Raw genomic sequence first — 24,579 nt, forward strand, 5'->3', positions numbered from 1 at the left:
AATTTCTTTCATCAGTGTCTTATAGTTTTCTGCATACAAGTCTTTTGTCTCCTTAGGCAGGTTTATTCCTAGATATTTTATTCTTTTTTGTTGCAATGGTAAATGGGAGTGTTTTCTTAAGTTAACTTCAGGATTTTTCATCATTAGTGTATAGGAATGCTAGAGATTTCAGTGCATTAGTTTTGTATCCTACTACTTGATCAAATTCATTGATTAGCTCTAGTAGTTTTCTGGTAGCATCTTTAGGATTCTCTATGTATAGTATCATGTCATCTGCAAACAGTGACAGCTTTACTTCTTCTTTTCCAATTTGGATTCCTTTTATTTCTTTTTCTTCTCTGATTGCTGTGGCTAAAACTTCCAAAACTATGTTGAATAATAGTGGTGAGCGTGGGAAACCTTGTCTTGTTCCTGATCTTAGTGGAAATGGTTGCAGTTTTTCACCACTGAGTACGATGTTGGCTGTGGGTTTGTCACATATGGCCTTTATTATGTTGAGGAAGGTTCCCTCTATGCCTACTTTCTGCAGGGTTTTTATCATAAATGGGTATTGAATTTTGTTGAAAGCTTTCTCTGCATCCATTGAGATTATCATATGGTTTTTCTCCTTCAATTTGTTAATATGGGGTATCACATTGATTGATTTGCATATATTGAAGAATCCTTGCATTCCTGGGATAAACCCCACTTGATCGTGGTGTATGATCCTTTTAATGTGCTGTTGGATTCTGTTTGCTAGTATTTTGTTGAGGATTTTTGCATCTATGTTCATCAGTGATATTGGCCTGTAGTTTTCTTTCTTTGTGACATCTTTGTCTGGTTTTGGAATCAGGGTGATGGTGGCCTTGTAGAATGCATTTAGGAGTGTTCCTCCCTCTGCTATATTTTGGAAGTGTTTGAGAAGGATAGGTGTTAGCTCTTCTCTAAATGTTTGGTAGAAGTCGCTTGTGAAGCCATCTGGTCCTGGGCTTTTGTTTGTTGGAAGATTTTTAATCAGAGTTTCAATTTCAGTGCTTGTGATTGGTCTGTTCATATTTTCTATTTCTTCCTGGTTCAGTCTCGGCAGGTTGTACATTTCTAAGAATTTGTCCATTTCTTCCAGGTTGTCCATTTTATTGACATAGAGTTGCTTGTAGTAATCTCTCATGAGCCTTTGTATTTCTGCAGTGTCAGTTGTTACTTCTCCTTTTTCATTTCTAATTCTAGAAATTTGAGTCTTCTCCCTTTTTTTCTTGATGAGTCTGGCTAATGGTTTATCAATTTTGTTTATCTTCTCAAAGAACCAGCTTTTAGTTTTATCGATCTTTGCTATCGTTTCCTTCATTTCTTTTTCATTTATTTCTGATCTGATCTTTATGGTTTCTTCTGCTAACTTTGGGGTTGTTTTGTCCTTCTTTCTCTAATTGCTTTAGGTGTAAGTTTAGGTTGTTTATTTGAGATGTTTCCTGTTTCTTAAGGTAGGATTGTATTGCTATAAACTTCCCTCTTAGAACTGCTTTTGCTGCATCCCATAGGTTTTGGGTCATCGTGTTTTCGTTGTCATTTGTTTCAAGGTATTTTTTTATTTCCTCTTTGATTTCTTCAGTGATCACTTCATTATTAACTAGTGTATTGTTTACTCTCCATGTGTTTGTATTTTTTACAGATCTTTTCCTGTAATTGATATCTCGTCTCATAACATTGTGAGACGAGATGTCTCATAGCATTGTCTCATAGCATTGTGGTTGGAAAAGATACTTGATACGATTTCAATTTTCTTAAATTTACCAAGGCTTGATTTGTGATCCAAGATATGATCTATCCTGGAGAATGTTCCATGAGCACTGGAGAAGAATGTGTATTCTATTGTTTTGGGATGGAATGTCCTATAAATATCACTTAAGTCCATCTTGTTTAATGTATCATTTAAAGCTTGTGTTTCCTTATTTAGTTTCATTTTGGATGATCTGTCCCTTGGTGAAAGTGGGGTGTTAAAGTCCCCTACCATCATTGTGCTACTGTCGATTTCCCCTTTTATGGCTGTTAGTATTTGCCTTATGTATTGAGGTGCTCCTATGTTGTGTGCATAAATATTTACAATTGTTATATCTTCTTCTTGGATCGATCCCTTGATCATTATGTAGTGTCCTTCTTTGTCTCTTTTAATAGTCTTTATTTTAAAGTCTATTTTGTCTGATATGAGAATTGCTACTCCAGCTTTCTTTTGATTTCCATTTGCATGGAATATCTTTTTCCATCCCCTTACTTTCAGTCTGTATGTGTCCCTAGGTCTGAAGTGGGTCTCTTGTAGACAGCCTATATACGGGTCTTGTTTTTGTACCCATTCAGCCAGTCTGTGTCTTTTGGTGGGAGCATTTAATCCATTTACATTTAAGGTAATTATCGATATGTATGTTCCTTTCCCATTTTCTTAATTGTTTTGGGTTTGCTATTGTAGGTTTTTTCCTTCTGTTGTGTTTCCTGCCTAGAGAAGTTCCTTTAGCATTTGTTGTAAAGCTGGTTTAGTGGTACTGAATTCTCTTAGCTTTTGCTTGTCTGTAAAGGTTTTAATTTCTCCATCAAATCTGACTGAGATCCTTGCTGGATAGAGTAATCTTGGTTGTAGGTTTTTCTCCTTCATCACTTTAAATATGTCCTGCCACTCCCTTCTGGCTTGCAGAGTTTCTGCTGAAAGATCAGCTGTTAACCTTATGGGGATTCCCTTGTGTGTTATTTGTTGTTTTTCCCTTGCTGCTTTTAATATGTCTTCTTTGTATTTAATTTTTGATAGTTTGATTAATATGTGTCTTTGCATGTTTCCCCTTGGATTTATCCTGTATGGGACTCTCTGTGCTTCCTGGACTTGATTAACTATTTCCTTGCCCATATTAAGGAAGTTTTCAACTATAATCTCTTCAAATATTTCCTCAGTCCCTTTCTTTTTCTGTTCTTCTTCTGGGACCCCTATAATTTGAATGTTGGTGCGTTTAATGTTGTCCCTGAGGTCTCTGAGACTGTCCTCAATTCTTTTCATTCTTTTTTCTTTATTCTGCTCTGCGGTAGTTATTTCCACTATTTTATCTTCCAGGTCACTTATCTGTTCTGCCTCAGTTATTCTGCTATTGATCCCATCTAGAGAGTTTTAAATTTCATTTATTGTGTTGTTCATCACTGTTTGTTTGCTCTTTGGTTCTTGTAGGTCCTTGTTAAACGTTTTTTGTATTTTCTCTATTCTGTTTCCAAGATTTTGCATCATCTTTACTATAATTATTCTGAATTCTTTTTCAGGTAGACTGCCTATTTCCTCTTCATTTGTTAGGTCTGGTGGGTTTTTGCCTTGCTCTTTTATCTGCTGTGTGTTTCTCTGTCTTCTCATTTTGCTTAAGTTACTGTGTTTGGGGTCTCCTTTTTGCAGCCTGCAGGTTCGTACTTCCCGTTGTTTTTGGTATCTGTCCCTAGTGAGTAAGCTTGATTCAGTGGGTTGTGTAGGCTTCGTGGTGGAGGGGACTAGTGCCTGTGTTCTGGTGGATGAGGTTGGATATTGTCTTTCTGGTGGGAAGATACACAGCTGGTGGTGTGTTTTGGGGTGTCTGTGGCCTTATTATGATTTTAGGCAGCCTCTCTGCTAATGGATGGGGTTGTGTTCCTGTCTTGTTAGTTGTTTGGCATAGGGTATCCAGCACTGTAGCTTGCTGGTCATTGAGTGAAGCTGCCTCTTGGCATTGAGATGGAGATCTCTGGGAGATTTTTGCTGTTCGATATTACATGGAGCTGGGAGGTCTCTTGTGGACCAGTGTCCTGAACTTGGCTCTCCCACCTCAGAGGCACAGCCCTGATGCCTGGCTGGAGCACCAAGAGCCTGTCATCCACACGGCTCAGAATAAAAGGGAGAACAAATAGAAAGGAAGGAAGGAAGGGAGGGAGGGAGGGAGGAAGGAAGGAAGGAAGGAAAGAAAGAAAGAAAGGAAGGCAGGAAGGAAGAAGATAAAATAAAATAAAGTAAAATAAAATAAAGTTATTAAAAATAAAAAATTATTATTAAGAAAAAAATTTTTTTTTTTTTTTTGCGGTACTCGGGCTTCTCACTGTTGTGGCCTCTCCCGTTGCGGGGCAACAGGCTCCAGACGCTCAGGCTCAGCGGCCATAGCTCATCACGGGTGCAGCTGCTCCGTGGCATGTGGGATCTTCCTGGACCGGGGCATGAACCCGTGTCCCCTGCATCGGCAGGCGGACTCTCAACCACTGCGCCACCAGGGATGCCCAAGAAAAAATTTTTAAAAGTAACAAAAATAACCCCCAGAAAAACCGTGGACAGAACCCTAGGACAAATGGTAAAAGCAAAGCTATACAGACAGAATCACACACAGAAGTATACGCATACACACTCACAAAAAGAGAAAAAGGGAAAAAAATATATGTATCGTTGTTCCCAAAGTCCACCTCCTCAATTTGGGATGATTCGTTGTCTATTTATGTATTCCATAGATGCAGGGTACATCAAGTTGATTGTGGAGATGTAATCCACTGCTCCTGAGGCTCCTGGGATAGATTTCCCATTCTCTTCTTTGTTTGCCCAGCTGCCGGGGTTCAGCTTTGGATTTGCCCCCCCTTTGGGTCTTAGCATTGAGACAGAGATATGTAGGAGAGTTCTCGCTGATTGATATTACATGGGGCCGGGAGGTCTCTGTGGTACAATGTCCTGAACTCGCCTTTCCTACCTTAGAGCTTCAGTCCTGACACCCGGCCGGAACACCAAGACCCTGTCAGTAACATGGCTCAGAAGAAAAGGAAGAAGAAAAGAAAGAAAGAAAAATAAAATAAAGTTATTAAAATTTTAAAAAATTATTAATGTAAAAAATTTTAAAAGGAAAAAAAAAGAAGAGAGCAACTCAACCAATAAACCAAATCCACTAATGATAACACGTGCTAAAAACTAACATAACATACTAACATAAACATAAAAATCAGAAACTAGTCAGTTGCATACAGCAAATCCCCCAAAGTCCACTGCCTCAATTTTCAGATGGTTCGTTTTCTATTCAGGTATTCCATAGATGTGGGGTACCTAAGTTGACTGTGGGGATTTAATCCACTGCTCCTGAGGCTTCACAGAGAAATTTCCCTTTCTCTTCTTTGTTCACACGGCTCCTGGGGTTCAGCTTTGGTTTTGGCCCTGCCTCTGCATGTAGGTCACCGTCGGGCGTCTGTTCTTCACCCAGATAGGAGGGGGTTGAAGGAGAGGCTGATTAGCGGGCTGTGGTTCACTGAGGCCTGTGGGGAGGGAGGGGCACGGAGTGCGGGGCGAGCCTGCGCAGCAGAGGCCGGCGTGACATTGCACCAGCCTGAGGCGCACTATGCGTTCTCCCTGGGAAGTTGTCCCTGGATCCTGGGACCCTGGCAGTGGCGGGCTGCACAGGCTCCCAGGAGGGGAGGTGTGGAGAGTGACCTGTGCTCGCACACAGGCTTCTTGGTGGCGGCAGCAGCAGCCTTAGCGTCTCATGCCCATCTCTGGGGTCCGTGCTGATAGCTGCGGCTCGCGCCCGTCTCTGGAGCTTGTTTACGCGGTGCTCGGAATCCCCTCTCCTCGCACACCAGGAAACAAAGAGGGAAGAAAATGTCTCTTGCCTCTTTTGCAGCTCCAGACTTTTTCCCGGACTCCCTCCTGGCTAGCCGTGGCGCACTAGCCCCTTTCAGGCTGTGTTCACGCCGCCAACCCCAGCCCTCTCCCTGCGCTCAGAACCGAGCCTCAGCTCCCAGCCCCGCCCACCCCGCCCCGCCCCGGCGGATGAGCAGACAAGCCTCTCGGACTGGTGAGTGCCCGTCGGCACTGATCCTCTGTGCCGGAATCTCTCCGCTTTGCTCTCTGCACCCCTGTTGCTGCGCTCTCCTCCGCTGCTCCGAAGCTCCCCACCCCTCCACCACCCGCAGTCTCCGCCCACGAAGGGACTTCTAGTGTGTGGAAACCTTTCCTCCTTCACAGCTCCCTCCTACCGGTGCAGGTCCCGTCCCTATTCTTTTGTCTCTCTTTATTCTTTTTTCTTTTGCCCTACCCAGGTACGTGGGGAGTTTCTTGCCTTTTGGGAGGTCTGAGGTCTTCTGCCAGCGTTCAGTAGGTGTTCTGTAGGAGCTGTTCCATGTGTAGATGTTGTTCTGATGTATTTGTGGAGAGGAAGGTGAACTCCGCGTCTTACTCTTCCGCCATCTTGAAGCTCCTCCTCTAGAGGTGAATATTAAAAAAAATTTTCTAATGTGGGGACCACACCCTGCCTCCGAAAATTATACGGTATACACTTCGATTAGACATGATCGTTTAGCTTAGGATTTTCCCCCAAGGCGCCGCCCATCCCACCATGTGTAGCATCGGGGCTCTTCCTAGGACACTTATGGGGTCAGGCCTATCTTTGGGAGGCATTTTAGCCTTACTTTTAGAGGAAGAGAATTGAGACCAATCAAAGTCTTTGCCTTATTTATTTGGAAAGAAGCGAGCAATAAGATAGAAATAGTGTTTTAGGAAAGAGGCACAAAGCATGGCACTAATCTTGCCAAAGCTAGGAATTGTGTAGCTTCTTGCCTAGTGTAGTGCAATTCATAATAATAATAATTTTATTATTATCTGTTAGTTATTGAGAATTTACGATATGTTAGACATCAAGCTCATGGCTTTCCTTGCATTTTTCTCGGTTCATCCTCTGAAAACTCTATGAAATAGGAGCTACTCAGAAAAATCAGGTAACTTATCCAAGATAACCCTGTTGATAGGTGGCCGAGCTAGTCTTTCTATCTCCAAAATTCATGTGTTTAGCCATTCTGTGATATTCTTCTCTATGGAAATGATTCAATATTTGAATTGGTTTAAAAGGGTATAAACATCAACTTAGGAATCCATGTCTTCCTGAAAATTTTATGAAGGATACCTTTAGTTAAGGAAAATCTACAAGAGCTAAGATGAGTTACCTCTATTTCACTGGGGTTCTCAGAATTGTTTTTCATCATGGAACTCCATTCCTGACAAGATTAGGATGGATAGGTGGACAGATTGGTCTTTTAAATTGCTTTTCCCTTTGGTATTTTACGATTACGCAGTGCTCTTGGAACTTTTCCATATCTCATATGAAGTATCCAGTATTAGATTCTGCTCGCAATGGCTACTAATACTTCCATGTCTCCATTTCCCTGTTTCTACAATGAGAATAATGTACTTTTTTCTTTCTTCATGGGCATACTATAAGCTACTCTTATATTACAATAAAAATATAATAGCTATGTAAATGCTTCAAGTTTATGAGGAAGACCAGAAACAAAAATCCAAGTTACCATTGTCATCTAAATTATTTACATTGTAATGCAAAAATGGAAAGACTCATAGCTTCTGTGGCACACTTAGCTTTATTGAAATTGAACAAATATTTTTAATAACCCCTTTTACAGCACATGTAAAATTTAATTTTTTCGTTATATTTTTTACAGGTTGTCTTTTATCTGAGTAAGCAAAAATACGTCTTTTTTTTTTTTTTCTTACTTAAAACATGTAGCCAGGATTCAAACCACGTAGCTCTGGTACCAAAAAGGCAACAGGTTATGAAAATCACAGTACAATTTTAAAATTCTTTAAGTTAGTTAAGGATATTTCCAACAATATTCACTTGGATTGACAGTAGAAATCATGGGTCAGTTGACATTAGGACTAATAGTTACACCTACAATGAGAGCAGAAATGGGAAGTTCAAGCTAATATGAGCTACACCGTTCAGGACACATCATCTCCATAAATACTGTGGCTGAGAGGCTGCGACGGCTAAGTCACACTTGAGTACTTAATTGCACGTAAATATAGCCAAAGTGAAAAAAAATGTAGTGTGCTAACTTGGATCTAAAAGAAAATGGGCATTTATTTTTAAGAGGACATACGGTCAAATCAATTTCACAATACACAATTCAAATCCCCAAATTACATCTAGGAAAGAAAAAGAGTATTAAAATGCACACCTACACGGACAGTAAAGTATAAACTTGTTCTTTGTGATTGGTATTTATTTTTTGTTGTCGTTTTCTCGATAAGTAGAAATTATTTATGACCCACAAAAGGATTCCTCAGGTGAAGCACTAATTACGGACATCGTAAAGAACGTAGCTCAGCAGGCTTGTTTTAAAAACGAGGCAGCATTTTCCTGAAAAAGTTTGGTCCTCAACTCACTCTAGGCTAGTCACGGTGGTCAGATGGTAAGCATTTTCCTTTTGTGTGTGTGTGCGCACGCATGTGTGTGCACGCACACGTGTGTGTTTAAGCTGTATTTTCAGTACCAGAATTAGCCAAAACCAAACCAAACCAAACTGAACCAAAAGACAAATAGCCCTCAAGTACTTGACTTTGCATATCATGTCTATTTAATGCATCATCGGAAAGAGCAGTGCTAAAGACTGTGAAGGGAATTATGCTCACGTGATTCTGCAACACCGTAATTTTGTGCAAACATTTTCCTTCATTGCCCGGATAACTTATCTTTTTTCATGTAGGTGCCAGGAAACCCGCCCCCATGATCCTCCCTCCCCCCTCCCCCAGTCTTCTCCTCTGTCAAAGTGATGTAAAGACAATTTCACTGTGTATTTACAAGCACAACAGTTAGGCAGGAAGGTCCCAGGGTCTGAAGAGCACGTCTATTTCTTGTGGACATCTTCATGCCGAATGATCTTGTATGTGATCCAGTAAAAGACGTTGAAAATGAGGAAGGCCAATGGGAAGGCAGCTCGAGAAATCGTGTCAATCCTTTTTGCCCGGTCTACAAACTTCTTCTTGATGGCATCTGCATCTTTGGGGGGCTGTGGGAGCTGGCTGGCAGGTGTGGCCTTGACAGCCGTTCCATCTTTCACTTGAAGGCAGTGACCCATCCCGTAACCACTGAAATTAAAACGACTTTCACGAGTAACATCTTCTTCCTGGAAGAATAAAGACAGGGAAAGCACAGATAGGTTGTCAGTCAAATCAGATGGAAGGTGCTTAAAATTCTTCAGAAGTAAAAGGATAAATCACAGCTAACTGGTAGTGTGGAAGGCTTTCGGAATGGGGAGTTGTCTTTCAGGTTCAACTCAATTATTCATGGAACAGATACAGTTCATTAACTTTTCTGGCTGAGAAATTAAGTGTAAGAATAATGACTCCGTGGTCATTTTAATTAATTAACAAACAGAAATACCTACACTATACTCAGCACTGACTGACGTTCCCAAATTCTAGTTTATTGATCCACAGCTTTGAATTGACTGTTTTAAAGCTAAATCTCCAAATCCCAGTATTACACTAAGAAGAGGACTATTCATTCATTCACTCACTCATTCATTCATTCACCCATTCTTCCATTCAACAAAGCATTTACTGAATCTCTGCCCTGTACCTGGCCCTGAGCCAGGAACTTCTAGTATTGTGGCTCATTCATAGCCCAGTCCCTTCCATTAACATTGGCTTTAATGTTTGTGTTAGATCTAAGATTAACCCCTTAAATGTATAACTTTTCCTCTCCAGCCCTCTAGTTCATCTCAGTTATATAGCAGACATTAAATATTCAGTGTTTGGAGTTGAATATTTCTACCATGGTTAGTTTTTCTAGTGTCAACTTTTTACGTTGATTCTTTGGCTATTCATATCTACCATATGAACATACGTCGTTTTAGCTGATGTCAGTGGTTTTTTTGTGTTATTTCTACATGAATTAGATACAAGACTGAAAAACTGTAACCTTATGGTGAAGAGCAAATACCCTACATAGAGACAAATGTATGGAATTTGGGTGCGTGGTTGGGTTGAAAAGATGGGATTGAAATGACCTGCTTAATAAAAATCTAGTTCTAAATAGCCATCGATTGAATCATCAGCTTCTGCAGCTAGATTACTGTTTTCTACAATACTGTGCCACCCCTTTGAAACACCAAAGACACTGCACTCTTTATCTTGCTAGAGAAGAATATTATATTAATTAATTTGGTTATATTTTTCCAAAAGACAGTAAAATTTGGTATTAATTTTATTTCATCAATGTTTATTGCATGTCAGTTGTGCCTTCACACATACAAAAGATATACTGAATGAAGGACTTTTAAAAATTTTATTGGAGTATAGTTGGTTTACAATATTGTGTTAGTTTCAGGTGTACAGCAAAGTGATTCAGTTATATGTATATTATCTATATATCTATATTCTTTTTCAGATTCTTTTCCCTTATAGGTTATTACAAGATATTGAGTAGAGTTTCCTGTGCTCTACAGTAGGTCCTTGTTGGTTCTCTATCTTATATGTAGTACTGTGTGTATCTGTTAATCCCATCCTCCTAATTCAACCCCCCCGCCCGCCACGTTTCCCCTTTGGTGACCGTAAGTTTGTTTTTGAAATCTGTGAGTCTGTTTCTGTTTTATAAATAAGTTCATTTGTATCATTTGAATGAAGGACTTTTAACGTAATATTAATGTGAGATAACCCAACTGTAATCCAAATGGTACAGCAAGGACAAATTTAGGTCAGGAAAATCAGGCCAAAGCTCTTCTAATAAAATAACTGTAAAACTACTCCTTTATAAAACCATTTTCCCAGTACTTTTATGTATATGAGATTGTCCTGCACAAGTTGGTTCAGGATACTCTGTCTCATTTGTTAACAAAATGTAATAAGGATTTTTCATTCAACAATTAACTGTTGAGTGTTGAGTCTATGGCGAGCATTTTGCTAGATGCTGGGAGACAGTTGATGAAGTTGGACAAGAGCCCTACCTGCATGGAGCTTTCAGAACCCAGTGCAAGTGGCCAACCTAAAGGCATTCTCATATAGGGAAGCTGGCTAAGAAAACCCAGCCAGACATTAGAATACTTCCATGTACTCAGCTCTGTAAGGTCTATAATGAAGACTTCAACTGGACTCAGATTCAAAGAGTAAATCTGGTTTCTTTGTCTAAAATGGGAATGATATATTTTATGGGTGCAAAACTTTCAAATACGTGAAATATTTAAAAATGTGGACTAAACAGATATATTAATCATTACAGTGTCGTTGGAAGACTTATTAGCAAGAATGTTGGAAGACTTATTAGCAAGAATGGAAGCACACAGGTCGCTAGGAGGAGGGGACTTGTTAGTCACATGGGTTACAAGCAGTCTTATTCTTCTTGCCTATTACTAACTGGTAATTAGATCTTAACCAGTGTGTGAGAGAAGTAGAAACGGTGTGATTTGGTTTAGTTAGAAGATCCAGACTAGGAATTTGGCTACTTGGGTTCTAGGCCTGGCTCCACAGGTTATAAGCTGTGCTGATCTGAGGCAAGATATTTATTCTCTCGAGGGCTCAGAGACCTCATGCCAAACTGTTGAGTCTGGACTAGGTCTGTGGGTCTCAACTTTGGCTGCTAGGGAAGCTGTACAAGTATATGTATGCTTGCCTCTCCTCCCAGCCTCTTCCAGATCAACGGAATCAGAATCTCTGGGAATGAGAGCTGAGAATCCATAGTTTTTTAAAAATCCAGTGACTCTAATGCAAAAGGTTGGAAACCAGTGGCCTAGATCAGCTCTAATGTCCAGCTCTAACCTAGTCTATGTTATTAAGTCTAATATAACTTTTCAAGTGGAAACAATCCCTCAAAATACATTTCCCCTTATCTGCCTAAATTTACTGTGCTGTTTTTCCTTTCCATATCTGTAGAATCTTACAAATTGCTGTTCTCACCTCTATAAACACTTAGAAAGTCATGAATAAGTGTATAGTTCACTGCCTGAGTGAGATAAGATTCTTTTAAATTTCCTGGGTCCCTGAAGAAATAGAAAGAGTAGTTGGCTAGTAACCTGTTTTTAGCACATGAAACAAAAGGAAACCTAAATACACACATCCATGTTTCTTTTCAGACTGACTCATTCATTTAATTTCTGTGGTCTTTCTTCACATACTCTCAATGGACAGCTGAAGAGATTAACTCATTCATTAACTAGCAGAAGCAGAAGAGAATGATACCAGGTTAGGTTATTATTATGTCGTACATTGCCGTGCAAACTGTGGGCGCTTAATAAACGTTTGTTGAATAATGAACAAAGGGAATTTTAAGAGAGTTTCTCTCTGCTTGAAAATACTTTCACCATTCATTCAACAGTATTTCAAATTATGCTTCTGAGCATAGTTACAACTAATTAAATCAATTCTTTAAAATTCTCTACCACAAAAATAAATCTGTCACAGGTAGAATTTATCCATTTAATTTTTCATGTGCAGGAGATATGAATGCTAGTTTAAAGGTCTTCTTATTTACCATTATGATTCATTCAATGCATTTTAAATATAGAACCTTAAATTACCCACATCAAAGGGTATGGTCTTGATTCAGAAAACATAATTGCAACCAATTTGAATTTTTGTGTTATAATGAATGACTAATTGCCTTTGTAGCAGGTTCAGAATAAAAACGTTATGGTAATGTGGCAAGATTCCTATATGAGGGCAAAGTGGAGATGAGCTTGAGTCATGGATAAACTGAAGCTAAAATAAAGAACAATCTGTAGGCACAGATTAGTTGAATGTATTCACAGGGACAGTCGGTGTAATCCTCTCAGTGAGGAAAGAATTGCAGGCATATATTCTCCATTTCTTCTAATTAGCCAGAAAACCAATTACTTAATTATTGCTACTGACCTGCCACCTTCAGTATCTTTGAGCAGTAAATACTTCTAGCTCACTCTGTTTTGTTTTTCACTGATTAAATTCCCACAGAAAATGAATCATCCAGTTGAAGTTTCAGTACATGCAATTTCTGTATCCCACTTTGATAAAATCTCCTTAAACCCTGTCTGCTGTAAGTAGGAAGCACTGCCATGGTGCTATGCAATTCATTGGAGACTTATCATCTTATTTTATCTTATCCATCAGTTTTACTTATTGTAAAATTCACCCATTCCTGTGTTTGGAATAACTCTTGTCTGGATGTGAAACTGAACCTAAAGCTCACTAGAATTGCATCGTACTGAATTGTTTAAGCAAATAATTTCAATATAATTAAAGAATATAGGATTTATACAATGAAAGATTTCAGTGGGACCCATATTTCCAATTTTTCTTTTATGTCCTAGAAAGGAGGAAATAAAAGGACTCCTATAAACGGGGGTAGGGGAAAACTCTTTCCATCCCATTTCTCACCCAGATTCTTTGATTGAATCTTTGCCCTTCTACTGGAATAGGAAATGGCCCAGTTGGAACTGAAGTTTGCAGTGAGCTTCAGTCAATGCAAGGACATTATGGAGTCTCCAGCCCTCCTTAGGAAACAGTGTGAGTCCAAACACAAGTAGGTTTTTACCAGAAAAGTCCCCTGAGCAAATGAAGGCTGGGTGATGCTTAATGGTAGCCCTGCTTGGGCTTCCTAGCCTTGGGGAGGAGGGATGGCCTTGAGAAATTCTCAATTCTTTTTTTTTTTTTTGCGGTACGTGGGCCTCTCACTGTTGTGGCCTCTCCCGTTGCGGAACACAGGCTCTGGACGCACAGACTCAGCGGCCATGGCTTACGGGCCTAGCCGCTACACGGCATGTGGGATCTTCCCGGACCGGGGCAAGAACCCGTGTCCCCTGCATCGGCAGGCGGACTCTCAACCACTGCGCCGCCAGGGAAGCCCTGAAATTCTCAATTCTTATGGCCTCAGTTTTCTCCTCTGTATCATGGGGGCTTGGGAGTAGATATGAATAATAAATAGATATCATGTATTGATTATAATTATATACCATGCTCTTAAAACCACAGTCAGTCCTATCACCAAACCATCCCTACAAATCACATGGTTTCAGAGGAAATTGAGACGGAGAGAAGTTATGTGGCTTCCTGAAGTTATATTGCTAATAAATGTTGAAGCTGAAATTCAAATCAGGTCTGTCAGATCTCCAAACTGTCTGATTCCAAAGACTCTGGAAGTCTTTGGTTTTTATGAATTTGTCCCTAGCAAGCCCCAAATGGCTTCCATTCAAGATTATGGAAGAAGAATCCCACTGAAATTTGTAGAACAACAGATCTGAAATAAAGCAAACCAAATATAACCCCTTGTTGCTTAATGGCATGTGGTGAAATAAATTAAAACTGTCACAGTGTCATTTTGGGGAAGACAGTGAATAGCATTTTTTCCAAAAGAAAAGCAAATCAGTGGATCATCTCTTTTTCAGTGCAGGATATCATTATGATTGATTTTTGAAGAAGAATGAACTGCTGGTGTTCATTTCTTGAGTGCTTGTCATTTATGTATTCATAATTCCAACAAATGATTCCTTGAGCACCTATTATGTGCCAGGTGTGTGGTGAGGGTACAGCAGTGAACAAGGAGATGAAGTCTCTTCTTTTTTGGAGTTTACATTTTAGTGGGGAAAACAGTAAGAAGTAGAGTAATTATGTGACACACACACAACTACATATTTATACATATACACAGATAAGACACCCCACACATTTGCACATACACAAACACACACACACAGATAATGATGGAGGCTTTGAAGGAAAACAATCAAGGTAAGACCCTTAAGAGAGATGAGTGACAGAGAAGTGGATGTTTTAGATTGAGTGGTCAGAAAAGTCCCAAGGACATGCCAGGCACTGTGCCATTTGGCAGGAATCCAGTGGCGAGCAAGACAGATCAGACTCTTGCCTTCACGTGGTTCCCAACCTTGAGGTGAAGACAAACATTCATGGAAGCATCACATGAGCACGGAATTACTAGCTATGATAAGGGCTCTGAAGGGAAATTATAGGGTGTTAGGAGAACGTATTAACGGGGGTCCCGGTCTAATCTGGCTGATAGGAGAAGCTTTTCCCTGGGGAAGTGATGTTTCGTTAGAGATCTGAAAAATGAGAGGCATTAAAGAGGGCACAGCAGAGTTGGGAGATGTCTGAGATAGGAAGGTTTGCTGCAATTGAGAGATGGTAGGATGGCTCGTGGAATGCAGAAGGAAAGTGGGGTGAGACACAGTTTCAGAAAAGACCAGGGGCTGGATCACATAGGACCCTGCAAACCGTGCTGTCGGTTTGGAGCTTTATCTTAAGAACCAAGGGAAGGAAAAGATGAATAAGACCTTGGGTTTGGGGGGGTCATACAGAACCAAATACAGAATTATATGAGAGAGATTCTTGAGATATGTACAAAGGTTTATTGGAGCTCAGGTGGGCCTGAAGCCTTTAGAGTTGGTGAGCGTATGGACGGTAATGCTGCTGAGATATACAAGGCAACATGCAAATCATCTATGATCCCCCTAACCTGGAAAAGACTCTGTAGCTACCTATTGGTGTTTAGAACTCATTTCCAACTTTCTTTTTTTATTATTATTTAAAATTTTTGCTTCCCAGTCATAGGTAGACAGGGACTCTGGATTATGATAGCTGATTTCCACTAATGTCTTTACTCACCAAAGGATAAGCTCCTAGGAGTGTGCCCACCTCATCTCTGTAGTCCTCTTCCCTGGCACAATGCTGGGCCTATGAGTTATTCAAAACCCGTGCTTGGCAAGATCCTCTTGACTCTGAGAAAAGTCTCAGAAAGGACATGCTTCATGGGGAAAGGGAGGGGACAGCGATTGTCTCCCAGCTGATTTCCCTTTCTTTGACACTTGCAGCCCTTTCTGCGGCCTCTGGATCAGTCTTGCCCAAAGAACTTCCATTCTATCCCTTTCACTGCAGACTCACTAGCCTTGGCATTGTAGAGGAGCAGAGGAAACACTGGGATAGAATCTAAAAGGCTCAGATTGAATTCCCTCAGTCCCTCAACATTTTTGCTCTTCTATTTCCTCTTTAAAATGAAGAGATTAGCCATTTGGCCATTTTCTTAGTTTGAGTATAGGACTATAATGCTGGCTAGTATATTGCCTTGATACTAATCTCTAGCTGGTTGATACGTTTAAGACATTCTTCCCAACTGCAGACTAGACAGTATGCAAGTAAGGATCTTAAAGCCTTCTTCCTCCTGCTGCTCTCATGCCTTTGCTAGGGTTGGCCTTGTGGGCATGCATACTGTGCCCTCACTCGCCCCATTGCTTAGAAGGGTGCTATGCTTGGTTTAACGCTTTGCTGTAGCCATCTTGAAATTCATAATGATTTTTGAACAAGCACCCCACGTTTTCATTTTGCACTGGGTCCCACAGATTTTGAAGCCAGCCCTGCTTTCTGCTCCAGTGGAACTAAAGGAATGCCATTGGCCCATTGCTTTCATTCCTGGCTTAATACTTTTCAAGAGTTTCTCATCTCCTTAATGACCACTCCTAAGCTCCTTTGTGACATTCAAGGACCCCCTATGTCCTGTCTTATACCTGCTTCTCTCATGGGGTTTCATGGTCTTTGGCTTTATTCTTTGCATAGAATACTCCTCACCTCTCTTCACTTGGCGAGCTCCTGCATGTCCTTCAAAGCTCTACTCATCCCATTCAGGGTGCCTTTTCTCTACCCCTGAGCCTGGGCCTTGGGTTTCTCCTCAGCTCCTGTAGCACTGGGTCGCATGCCTCCATAATGGAACCTGCTGTCATCATAGTTTACATGTCGGCCTCTTTTATGTGACCTTCAAGTGGAAGGACCCACTTTTGCATATCTTGATCGCCCCAGTACCTAGAACAATATTTGGCTAAAGCTGCCTATGTTGAATATTATATATAAGGTAAATGCTTCTTAAATGAATGTTGGAAAAAAGTCTTCTGTGATATGAAAAATGATTTCCTAGCTTATTTATTTTATGGTTTATGTTTGCATATTGAACTTATATAAAGTTAGGGCAAACCGAAGCTCAGCAGTGCCACTCAAGAAGTGAGGTATTTATGATCTATATTTGAAACACTGTCCATTTTGTTTGGCCCAGTGTTAAGCTAGTGAGCAGCCCAGAGAGTGTGAAAATATGTAAGACCCATCTTATTAACAATCTTAGCAAAAAATACATGCTTCTTTGCAAAAAAAATAAATAGAAGAGACAAAGACTCCAGAATACAGAGAAATAGTTTTTCATTTATGCATCTATTTGCAAATCAAAATAATAAAGCTAGGTAAATGACAAGCCAGTATGTATTATATACTTGCAAGTATTTCACCAAATAAATGAGACCTTATCAGTTATTACCCATAGCAAAGACTAAGGAGTATTTGCATAATATTAAGGGTATTTGAATTCATATGCCATCCATTTGGGTTTGGTGAAGAGAGTAAAATTCCTATAAATCTACGGTCATCACCAAATATCAGTTTTAAGTCTTGAAATTTTAATTATTGGAACATTTTTCTTCACAAATCTCTTAAAACACATGAATACCTGCACTATGGTGCTGTGCACAATGTACACAAAATCTCTTTCACGAAATCTCTTTCATTGCCTCAATCACACATGTTATTTTTACAAGCCTCTCTGTGTATATAAAAAGAAAAAAGCGGGCTTCCCTGGTGGCGCAGTGGTTGAGAGTCCACCTGCTGATGCAGGGGACACGGGTTCGTGCCCCGGTCCGGGAAGATCCCACATGCCGCGGAGCGGCTGGGCCCGTGAGCCACGGCCGCTGAGCCTGCGCGTCCGGAGCCTGTGCTCCGCAACGGGAGAGGCCGCAACAGTGAGAGGCCCGCGTACCACAAAAAAAAAAAGAAAAAGAAAAAGAAAAAAGCCAGCAAGGTTTCTTATTCGGGCCAAAGCTCACCTCCAATAACAGGCGGAAGATATGCGGGCAAGAGAGGACAAACAGAACTCAGCTGTGGTGTGAGCTGGGGTTCCAAAACTGCTGTTGCCCCAGCCCGCAAATGCCTTGCAGGGGTTGGGGCATTGGGAATTGAGCTGGGCTAAGACTCCTAGTTATCCATGAAAACCCATCTTTCTTTCTTCTTCCACTGGTGGGTCTTTCTTGAGCTCCAAGTTGCTTAACTATGGCACTGTTGACATTTGGGACCAGGTAATTATTTTTGTGGTAGGGAACTATGTTGTATATTTTAGGATATTTAGCAGCGTCCCTGGCCTCTACCCACTAGAAGCAAGTAACACACACTTCCCCCACAGTCGTGACCATGAAAAGTGTCTCCAGACATTGCCAGATGTCGCTCGGTGGGCAAAATCGCCCGTACTTAAGAAGCCCTGCTTTAGCTGCTCACCCATGTGCGCCTGGGGAGGCTGTATTTTCTAGCGTCCCCTGCACCTGTGTGGGACCATGCGCCACATCTAGTACCAGGAAGTCTAACCAGCTCAATCTCCAAACCAGAATCTAGGCACCTCTTACCAGAGCCTCCACTCCGTGCTGAGCTGAGCTACCTGACAGTGGCGTATCAGAACCATTTCCACCAGAATTATAGTGATCACCTTCTACCTAATCCCCTGGCTTCTAGACCCTCCCTCCCAACAAGAAGGTCTCTTCTCAATCCAGCAACTAGAGGGATCCTGTTAAAATGTGAGTCAGGTCAGATCTTCATGAGCTCGAACCTCCAGCGGCTCTCACCTCAGTAAAGTCCAAGTCCTTGTGATGTCCCCCCTTTACCTCTCAGAGCCCAGCTCTTGCTGCTTTCCCTCTAGCCCAGGTGTCAGCAAACACTTTCTGTAAAGGGCCAGGTAGGAAATATCTTAGACATCATGGGCCATCCTGAAGTATAGGTCCCTTTAATGCGTATTTTGAATCTAATTTCCTAAAGTGAACTATGTACTTCACTCTATTTTGGACCACACCTCACCTGCAGCACCCTGTTTTTTAATAGACTGGAAGTAATTATCTAAAAATAATTGTTTGATTTTTGGCTCAAAATCTGTAAAGCAGAAATGTTTTCACTTAATGTCAGCTGCAGTCTTAGAGAGTAGTTCAGAAATCAGTTACATGGTTGTGATGTTTCGATGCCCAGAGGGAAGCAGTGCCTTGCAGATGGAAATTCTTTCCTAGTAGTCCCTGTCAAATCTGGTCTGGCCAGAATGCTCAGAAGACACACTAAATTCTAAGAAGCGTGAAGGTGAACACCTTCCGTCTGGAGTATGAGCTGTTCGATGATTAGCGTAGTCTGCCATCTGTTCAGGGTACAAACAAAGTGAATGTTGAGACTGTCTACACAGTGCAGACTGGAGGGGACAGGTGGTCAGAGGGTGAGCCCACTGCCGAACTAAAAGGCGTAACAGCGGCAGCAGCAGCGCGTCATGTCAGGCATTCACTTGCTTTCTAACGTGGATGGCTGTGACTGCCAACTTCTTCAAACCATGATCATGCTTTGATCTCTATATATAACATACACACTTGGTGTCAAAAAGTGGTTACTGTGTGAGATGATCTGTTGCTCACCTGGCACTTCCAGTCCTGTAGACGTGCCTGCCTACGGCTGGGAAGAACTACATTTTCCAGAATTCCCTCCTTGATTAGTTCCAGGTGTGGGTTTGCCGGTGAGAGGAATTTGGGAGATTTGGAAGGTAGAAGGGAAGGAGAGGCCATTATTGTGGGGAGTCTCTGGGAGGCAGATGCGGCTGCTCTGTTAGACACAGCAGCATTACAGACCTTTCTGGGGGCTCCCATTTTATGATTCCACTTTGGAGGCCAGATATGGTAGCTTCTCAGATTTTCCTGTCAATACCTGCTTTTCCCCCCAGAGCTTCAGCTTAAAGTTCTGTCCTCTGACTATAGCCTTCCAGACCTTCCTTCGCCCAGTTACTCTCATATTTATATAAACCGTAATTTCTATAAGAAACGCCTTATCCTAGTAGTGTGTGTAGTGTCTCTGTTTTCCTGACTAAACCCATCCAGATACAGATACACAGGTAATCCAGGCTTACAAGTACAAAACAGCATCTTGATGCAAGTTACTGTAGTTTTCTTCAATTAAGACTTATTGAGCATCATAATGTACCAAGCATTAGAAAGAAATAAGGGCACAAAAGACAGAGCCCTGCCCTTGAAGTCAGTGTGGGATTGGTGGAGGGGGCCTAGAACATGTGGACCAGTGGCTCTCAACCAAGAGTGATTTTGCCCCCCAGGGGACATGGGGCAACGTCTGGAGACATTTTGGGTTGTCACAATGGGGCAGAGGGTGCTATTGGCAACTAGTCGGTAGAGGCCAGGACACTGCTAAACATCCTACGATACGCAGGACGGCACCCCACAGCAAAGCGTGGATTATCTAGCTTCAAATGTCAATAATGCTGAGGTTGGGAAACCCTGATACAGACAGATGACTCCAGTATAATGTGATATCTGCTATGATAAAGGAATGTACAGGCCACGGGATACTATGGAAGAGGTGATGTTAGGCTAGAGTCATTAAAGGAAAGTTAGATGGTACTTTTTTCTGTAATAATACCATGGAATGCACTGCTTCTGGAAGAATACATGAATATTACAGATATGTTACAGAAAAGCGAATGTAAAGGCAGCCTCGTTTGGTTCACTGAGCCTGCTTTTTAGTGCAACTATAGAGCAGCTCAAGGACACTTGTCTGTGCCATTTGGCCAGGTGTTAGTATCTTTTAATCTTCCTGTATCTTAATCAGGGAGCATTTGTTACAAAGGACAGAAACCTGCTCATGACAGCTTAAATGGGGGAATTTCTTTAGGAAATTACTATAAAAATATTGTAAGAACATCTCTTGAGTCACCAAGGGTAGAGGAGCAGTGCCCTGTAAGGGTAAGAAGGCTGGGTTCTAGATCCAGAACTCCTGGTGTCCAGTATTGTCTCTGTCACTAACCAGTGTGGGAGCTGGATAAGTCACTCAGATCTCTACGTGCCTCAGTCTCCTCTGCAGTAAAAAAAGAGAACAACGGCGTCTTCCTTTTAGGGATTTTGAAAGGGTTCAGTGAGCTAATGCACACTGAGGGCTTGTATCAGTGCCGGTATATAGTATGTACTCAGTAAATGTTAGCAACGATGATGATATTGATGGTGGTGTAAGCAGGGCTACCAGTCCAGGGACTCCAATAAGCAAGTCAGCAAACGAGATTATTCACCATCTCTCAGGGCTGTGATTCTCCCCCATTTCTGCTTTTCTCCTTTCAGCTTCCTTTACTTGTGCATATTTCAACTGGGCCACCCCAACCTCAACCCTATGGGAACCTTTTCAACTCAGGTCCTTACTACCATTAGAGCTTACTAATTAGAGCACTCTTCATTCAAATTCTTGAAAGAGAATGTCACTGATATCCCAGTTTATGGACTGTTGTACTTGAGTCATCGGATAGGAAAAAGGGTAGGAGATACAAACAGGACAGCTTGAGTGCAGGGTAGGGGGCAAGGGAACCCTTCCAGGGTGCTGAGTGTTCCTGAAAGCCCACCACACGAGGAACCATAGAAGGAACAAGAGAGGCTGGCCTTGAAAACAGATAAGCGTGGCTCATATAACAGGTGTTTTCAGAAGAGGGAAGAGCATCTGTACTAATGATTCCAAGGTTGCTGATCAAAAACAATTGGTTGACGTTACAGGGAGACAGAATTCAACTCAACATGCGAAAGAACTTTAAACAACTCTGCCTGAACGTGGAGCACAACATCTTGGAAGGTAACGAATTCCTTGTTGCTGGAGATATTCAAGTGTTTGATCATTTCTTGGAGATGTTTGCTATTGATGTAACATGCGGGTTAGTGGCCAAGATAACCATTTATGTACTTTCTAATTGTGGGAGTCTCTGGTTGGGTATGAAAATTGGTAAGGTAAGAAGTCCAGGAGGGAAAACCAAATTGAAGGTGCTGACCCAAGTGAAGGAAAGATGTATTTAGTAAGCTGTGCCCTGCTATGACCCTCCTTGACCTCCTGGAAGTTTCTGATCACTTTGATCCCATTTTGAGAAATCCTGCTCTAATGTGATCAACCCACAGCAACAGTTTGGTTCAGGTGTATTTTCTCTTTTGATTATTTTTGACTCGCACACTATTTTATGTCCTCATTTCTAAGGGTTTCATTTAAGCAGCAAGTCCCTTGCTGCTGTTATAATGTTGAAGAAGATTCTAATATAGAATATATAAAATATATAATACAGAATAATTTAAAAAACCACAAATAGTAATGTGCAACCTCATATTATGTAAACTAGGCACAGAATGGATGTATTTTTAGAGGTCTACACAACATGTTTGTGGAGGCCTGTCTTTATGATAGCCACTTTTGACAGCCTAGAGGCTCCACGCCATAATAGTACCCTTCCAAATAGCCACTTCTTTCTTTCTCCTCTTCCCTCCCACTGCTCAGTTTCTGCTGAAAGGAGCTCAGAGGGAGAGGAGTAGACGCTGTTGGCTGTCAAAGGTTGGCGAGCTGTTCATTTCTGCAGGGAGCTCAATAAACTCAAGAACTGAGAACTCAGTCCACAGGATTGGATCTATATTTGGTCTTGCCCTTGATCCCTTCCTCCCAACTTTGAAAAGATAGGTTAACATCATGATGAAGTCACCCAGGTGTGACTTGGAGAAGGCTTAGGAGGGTTGACAGAGGGGCAGTGAGGCGTATCCTGAGGAGAGAGACGTCCCCGGGCCATTACTTCATTGCTTTCTGCAGTTGCAGAACGAACACGTTTTCTCCAGGTGAAAAACTATAAACCTGCTTTCTCTGGCCGATCGTTATTTCTTTTGGAATTTGAATGATCCTGATAAGCTAGGTCTTCTCTGTTGAGTGTGGCTGGACTGTAGGTTCTGTTTTAAAGTTAACAGCAGACGAACACTGTAAACCATGAGGAGGCACTTTTCCTGTTGCTTCTTCCAAGGACATTGAGAGCAGCAAAGTGAACCAGAAGCACAACCTGTGCTCCATCCTTCTGGATTATCATTTAGTTCTGCAGATCATCTATGCCCCAGCTCTCTTCTACCTTCCCTGCAACCACTTGTTCACTAGTACTTCAACTATAGCTTCTTATAGGCAACTCTTGCAAAAAAAAAAATTAGGAAAAGGAAAATGGGAAAGAATGGAAGGGTTTTTTTTGTTTTGTTTTGTTTTCCTTTTCCTTTTTCTTTTCGTTTTTCTTTTTATCTGTACTGCATTTCCAAGATCTCCCCTCCTCTCTGCTTCATTACTATGGTTACCAGATTTAAGATTTCAGACAGAAAGTTGTCTGCAGGCCCAGAGGGAAGATTGATTGCAGTAAACCCAGAAGACAGAGATTGGGCACAATTCGAAAATAATACCGGGATCTGTTGATCTAATTGTCAACCAGTCGAGTTTCTAATTAAGAGAGTGTGTGTGAAGGTATGTAGCACAGGACATGTGCTAGGCCCTGCCACTTCCTACCGAGCCCTAGACTCTACATGTGTACAGCTTTTGTTTGATTTTAGCAATAAGGTAGCAGTAAATGCTTCCAAGTCCTCTAGAGCTTCACAGGAGAAGCAACTTTCTGTTACAAGAAATAAGCTTCAGTGGTCAAGGATTCCGAATTCACTTTTCTGGTTATCCATGAACTGATCATTTGCCTCCGGAATAAACATGCAGATCCTGCTGGCACAGATTGCCAGCCCCTTTATAATCAGGCCGTAACAGACTGTTCGAGTTTCATTTTCCATCATTTCTCATGACATGACCTATGCTTTAGAAACTCTGTTCTCTCAGTGGCCCAAACTTTTCCACATCTCTAGGCCTTTCCGTGTCCTGTTCTTCGTGTCTAGCGATTCTCTTTGACTTGTCTGCCTGCTGAATGACAAGTCAACCTTCCGTCCTTAGCTCACCTCTGTGTAGCAGTAGCCGTGCCCTTTTCCTATCCTCTCCTAAATGCTTGCCTTTATTAGGTTGGAGTTGAATACTATAGTTATGAGTCTCTTGTGCACTAAACAGTGGGCGATGAAATTAGTCAAAATAATACATAGGGTCGTTTTCAAGAGTCAGAGGACATTGTACATGAGCGTGAGGAGATACATTTACATCAAGGGCTCTATTATACTAATCCAGGTAGCTGTCCTTCCCTTTCCCCACAGATTTGTTGTGTGTTGGGCTAGAAGTCAGATGCCAGCGGGCTGGATCCTTAGGAAGACACAGCTCTGTATGTTTAACTGCCTCGTATAAGAAATGGCATGACTTCTGATGACTTAGTGCTGGCTGGTTTCCCACCTTCAGGCCACTGAGCTATGAGCCCCGAGTAGAAACCCACAATTCATTCAACATTTCTCAGGTACCTAGTATGTACCAGACAATGTGACAGGTTCTTCAGATTGAAAGATGGGTAATAGCCTTTGCTGGTTAGATTTCTGATGACATTTTCCTGCAGGTTTTTTTTTTTAAAAACAGACGAAGGGAAGAGAAAGGAAATATTTGATGAGTGTTGGCTGTGTGCAAGGCACCGTGGTTCACATGCATAATCTTGCTTCCTCTTAATAGTAACCCCGTGACAAAGGGTTTATTAGACCCTTTTTACAGATGAAGAAACTAAGACCCAGAGTATAAGACCACGGCTCCACATCACTCAGCAGATATAGTACCAGCCAGGATTTTAATTCAGCCAGCTGGACGCCTGGCCAAAGCTCATTTCACTATGCCATGATTGTCTCCTATCTCTTTGTTTTTATGATTTTAAGAGAAGAGGTGTATATTTTTAAACAGGACAGGAATTCTATGGCAGAATTATTCTAGAAAAGTGTGCTATAATGAAACATGTTGAGGGGATATTTGGCTGGTACAAAAAACTCTGGCTTTATGAAAGAGATTTTTATAAGTTTTTTTTCATCAAT

At 41.4% G+C, this 24,579-nt stretch overlaps 1 protein-coding gene across 2 annotated transcripts in view; it reads right to left on the minus strand.

Moving 5' to 3' along the window:
* Positions 1 to 8,634: 8,634 nt before the first annotated feature.
* GLRA2 (glycine receptor alpha 2) overlaps positions 8,635 to 24,579 on the minus strand; it is a 195,031-nt gene continuing 179,086 nt past the window's right edge. For both annotated transcript variants that reach the window (XM_019925660.3, XM_019925662.3), the window contains exon 9: positions 8,635 to 8,913. In XM_019925660.3, coding sequence (XP_019781219.1) covers positions 8,635 to 8,913 — 279 coding nt within the window. The remainder of the gene's footprint in view (positions 8,914 to 24,579) is intronic.

This window comes from Tursiops truncatus, chromosome X (assembly GCF_011762595.2).
Source record: "Tursiops truncatus isolate mTurTru1 chromosome X, mTurTru1.mat.Y, whole genome shotgun sequence".
Taxonomy (NCBI): domain Eukaryota; kingdom Metazoa; phylum Chordata; class Mammalia; order Artiodactyla; family Delphinidae; genus Tursiops; species Tursiops truncatus.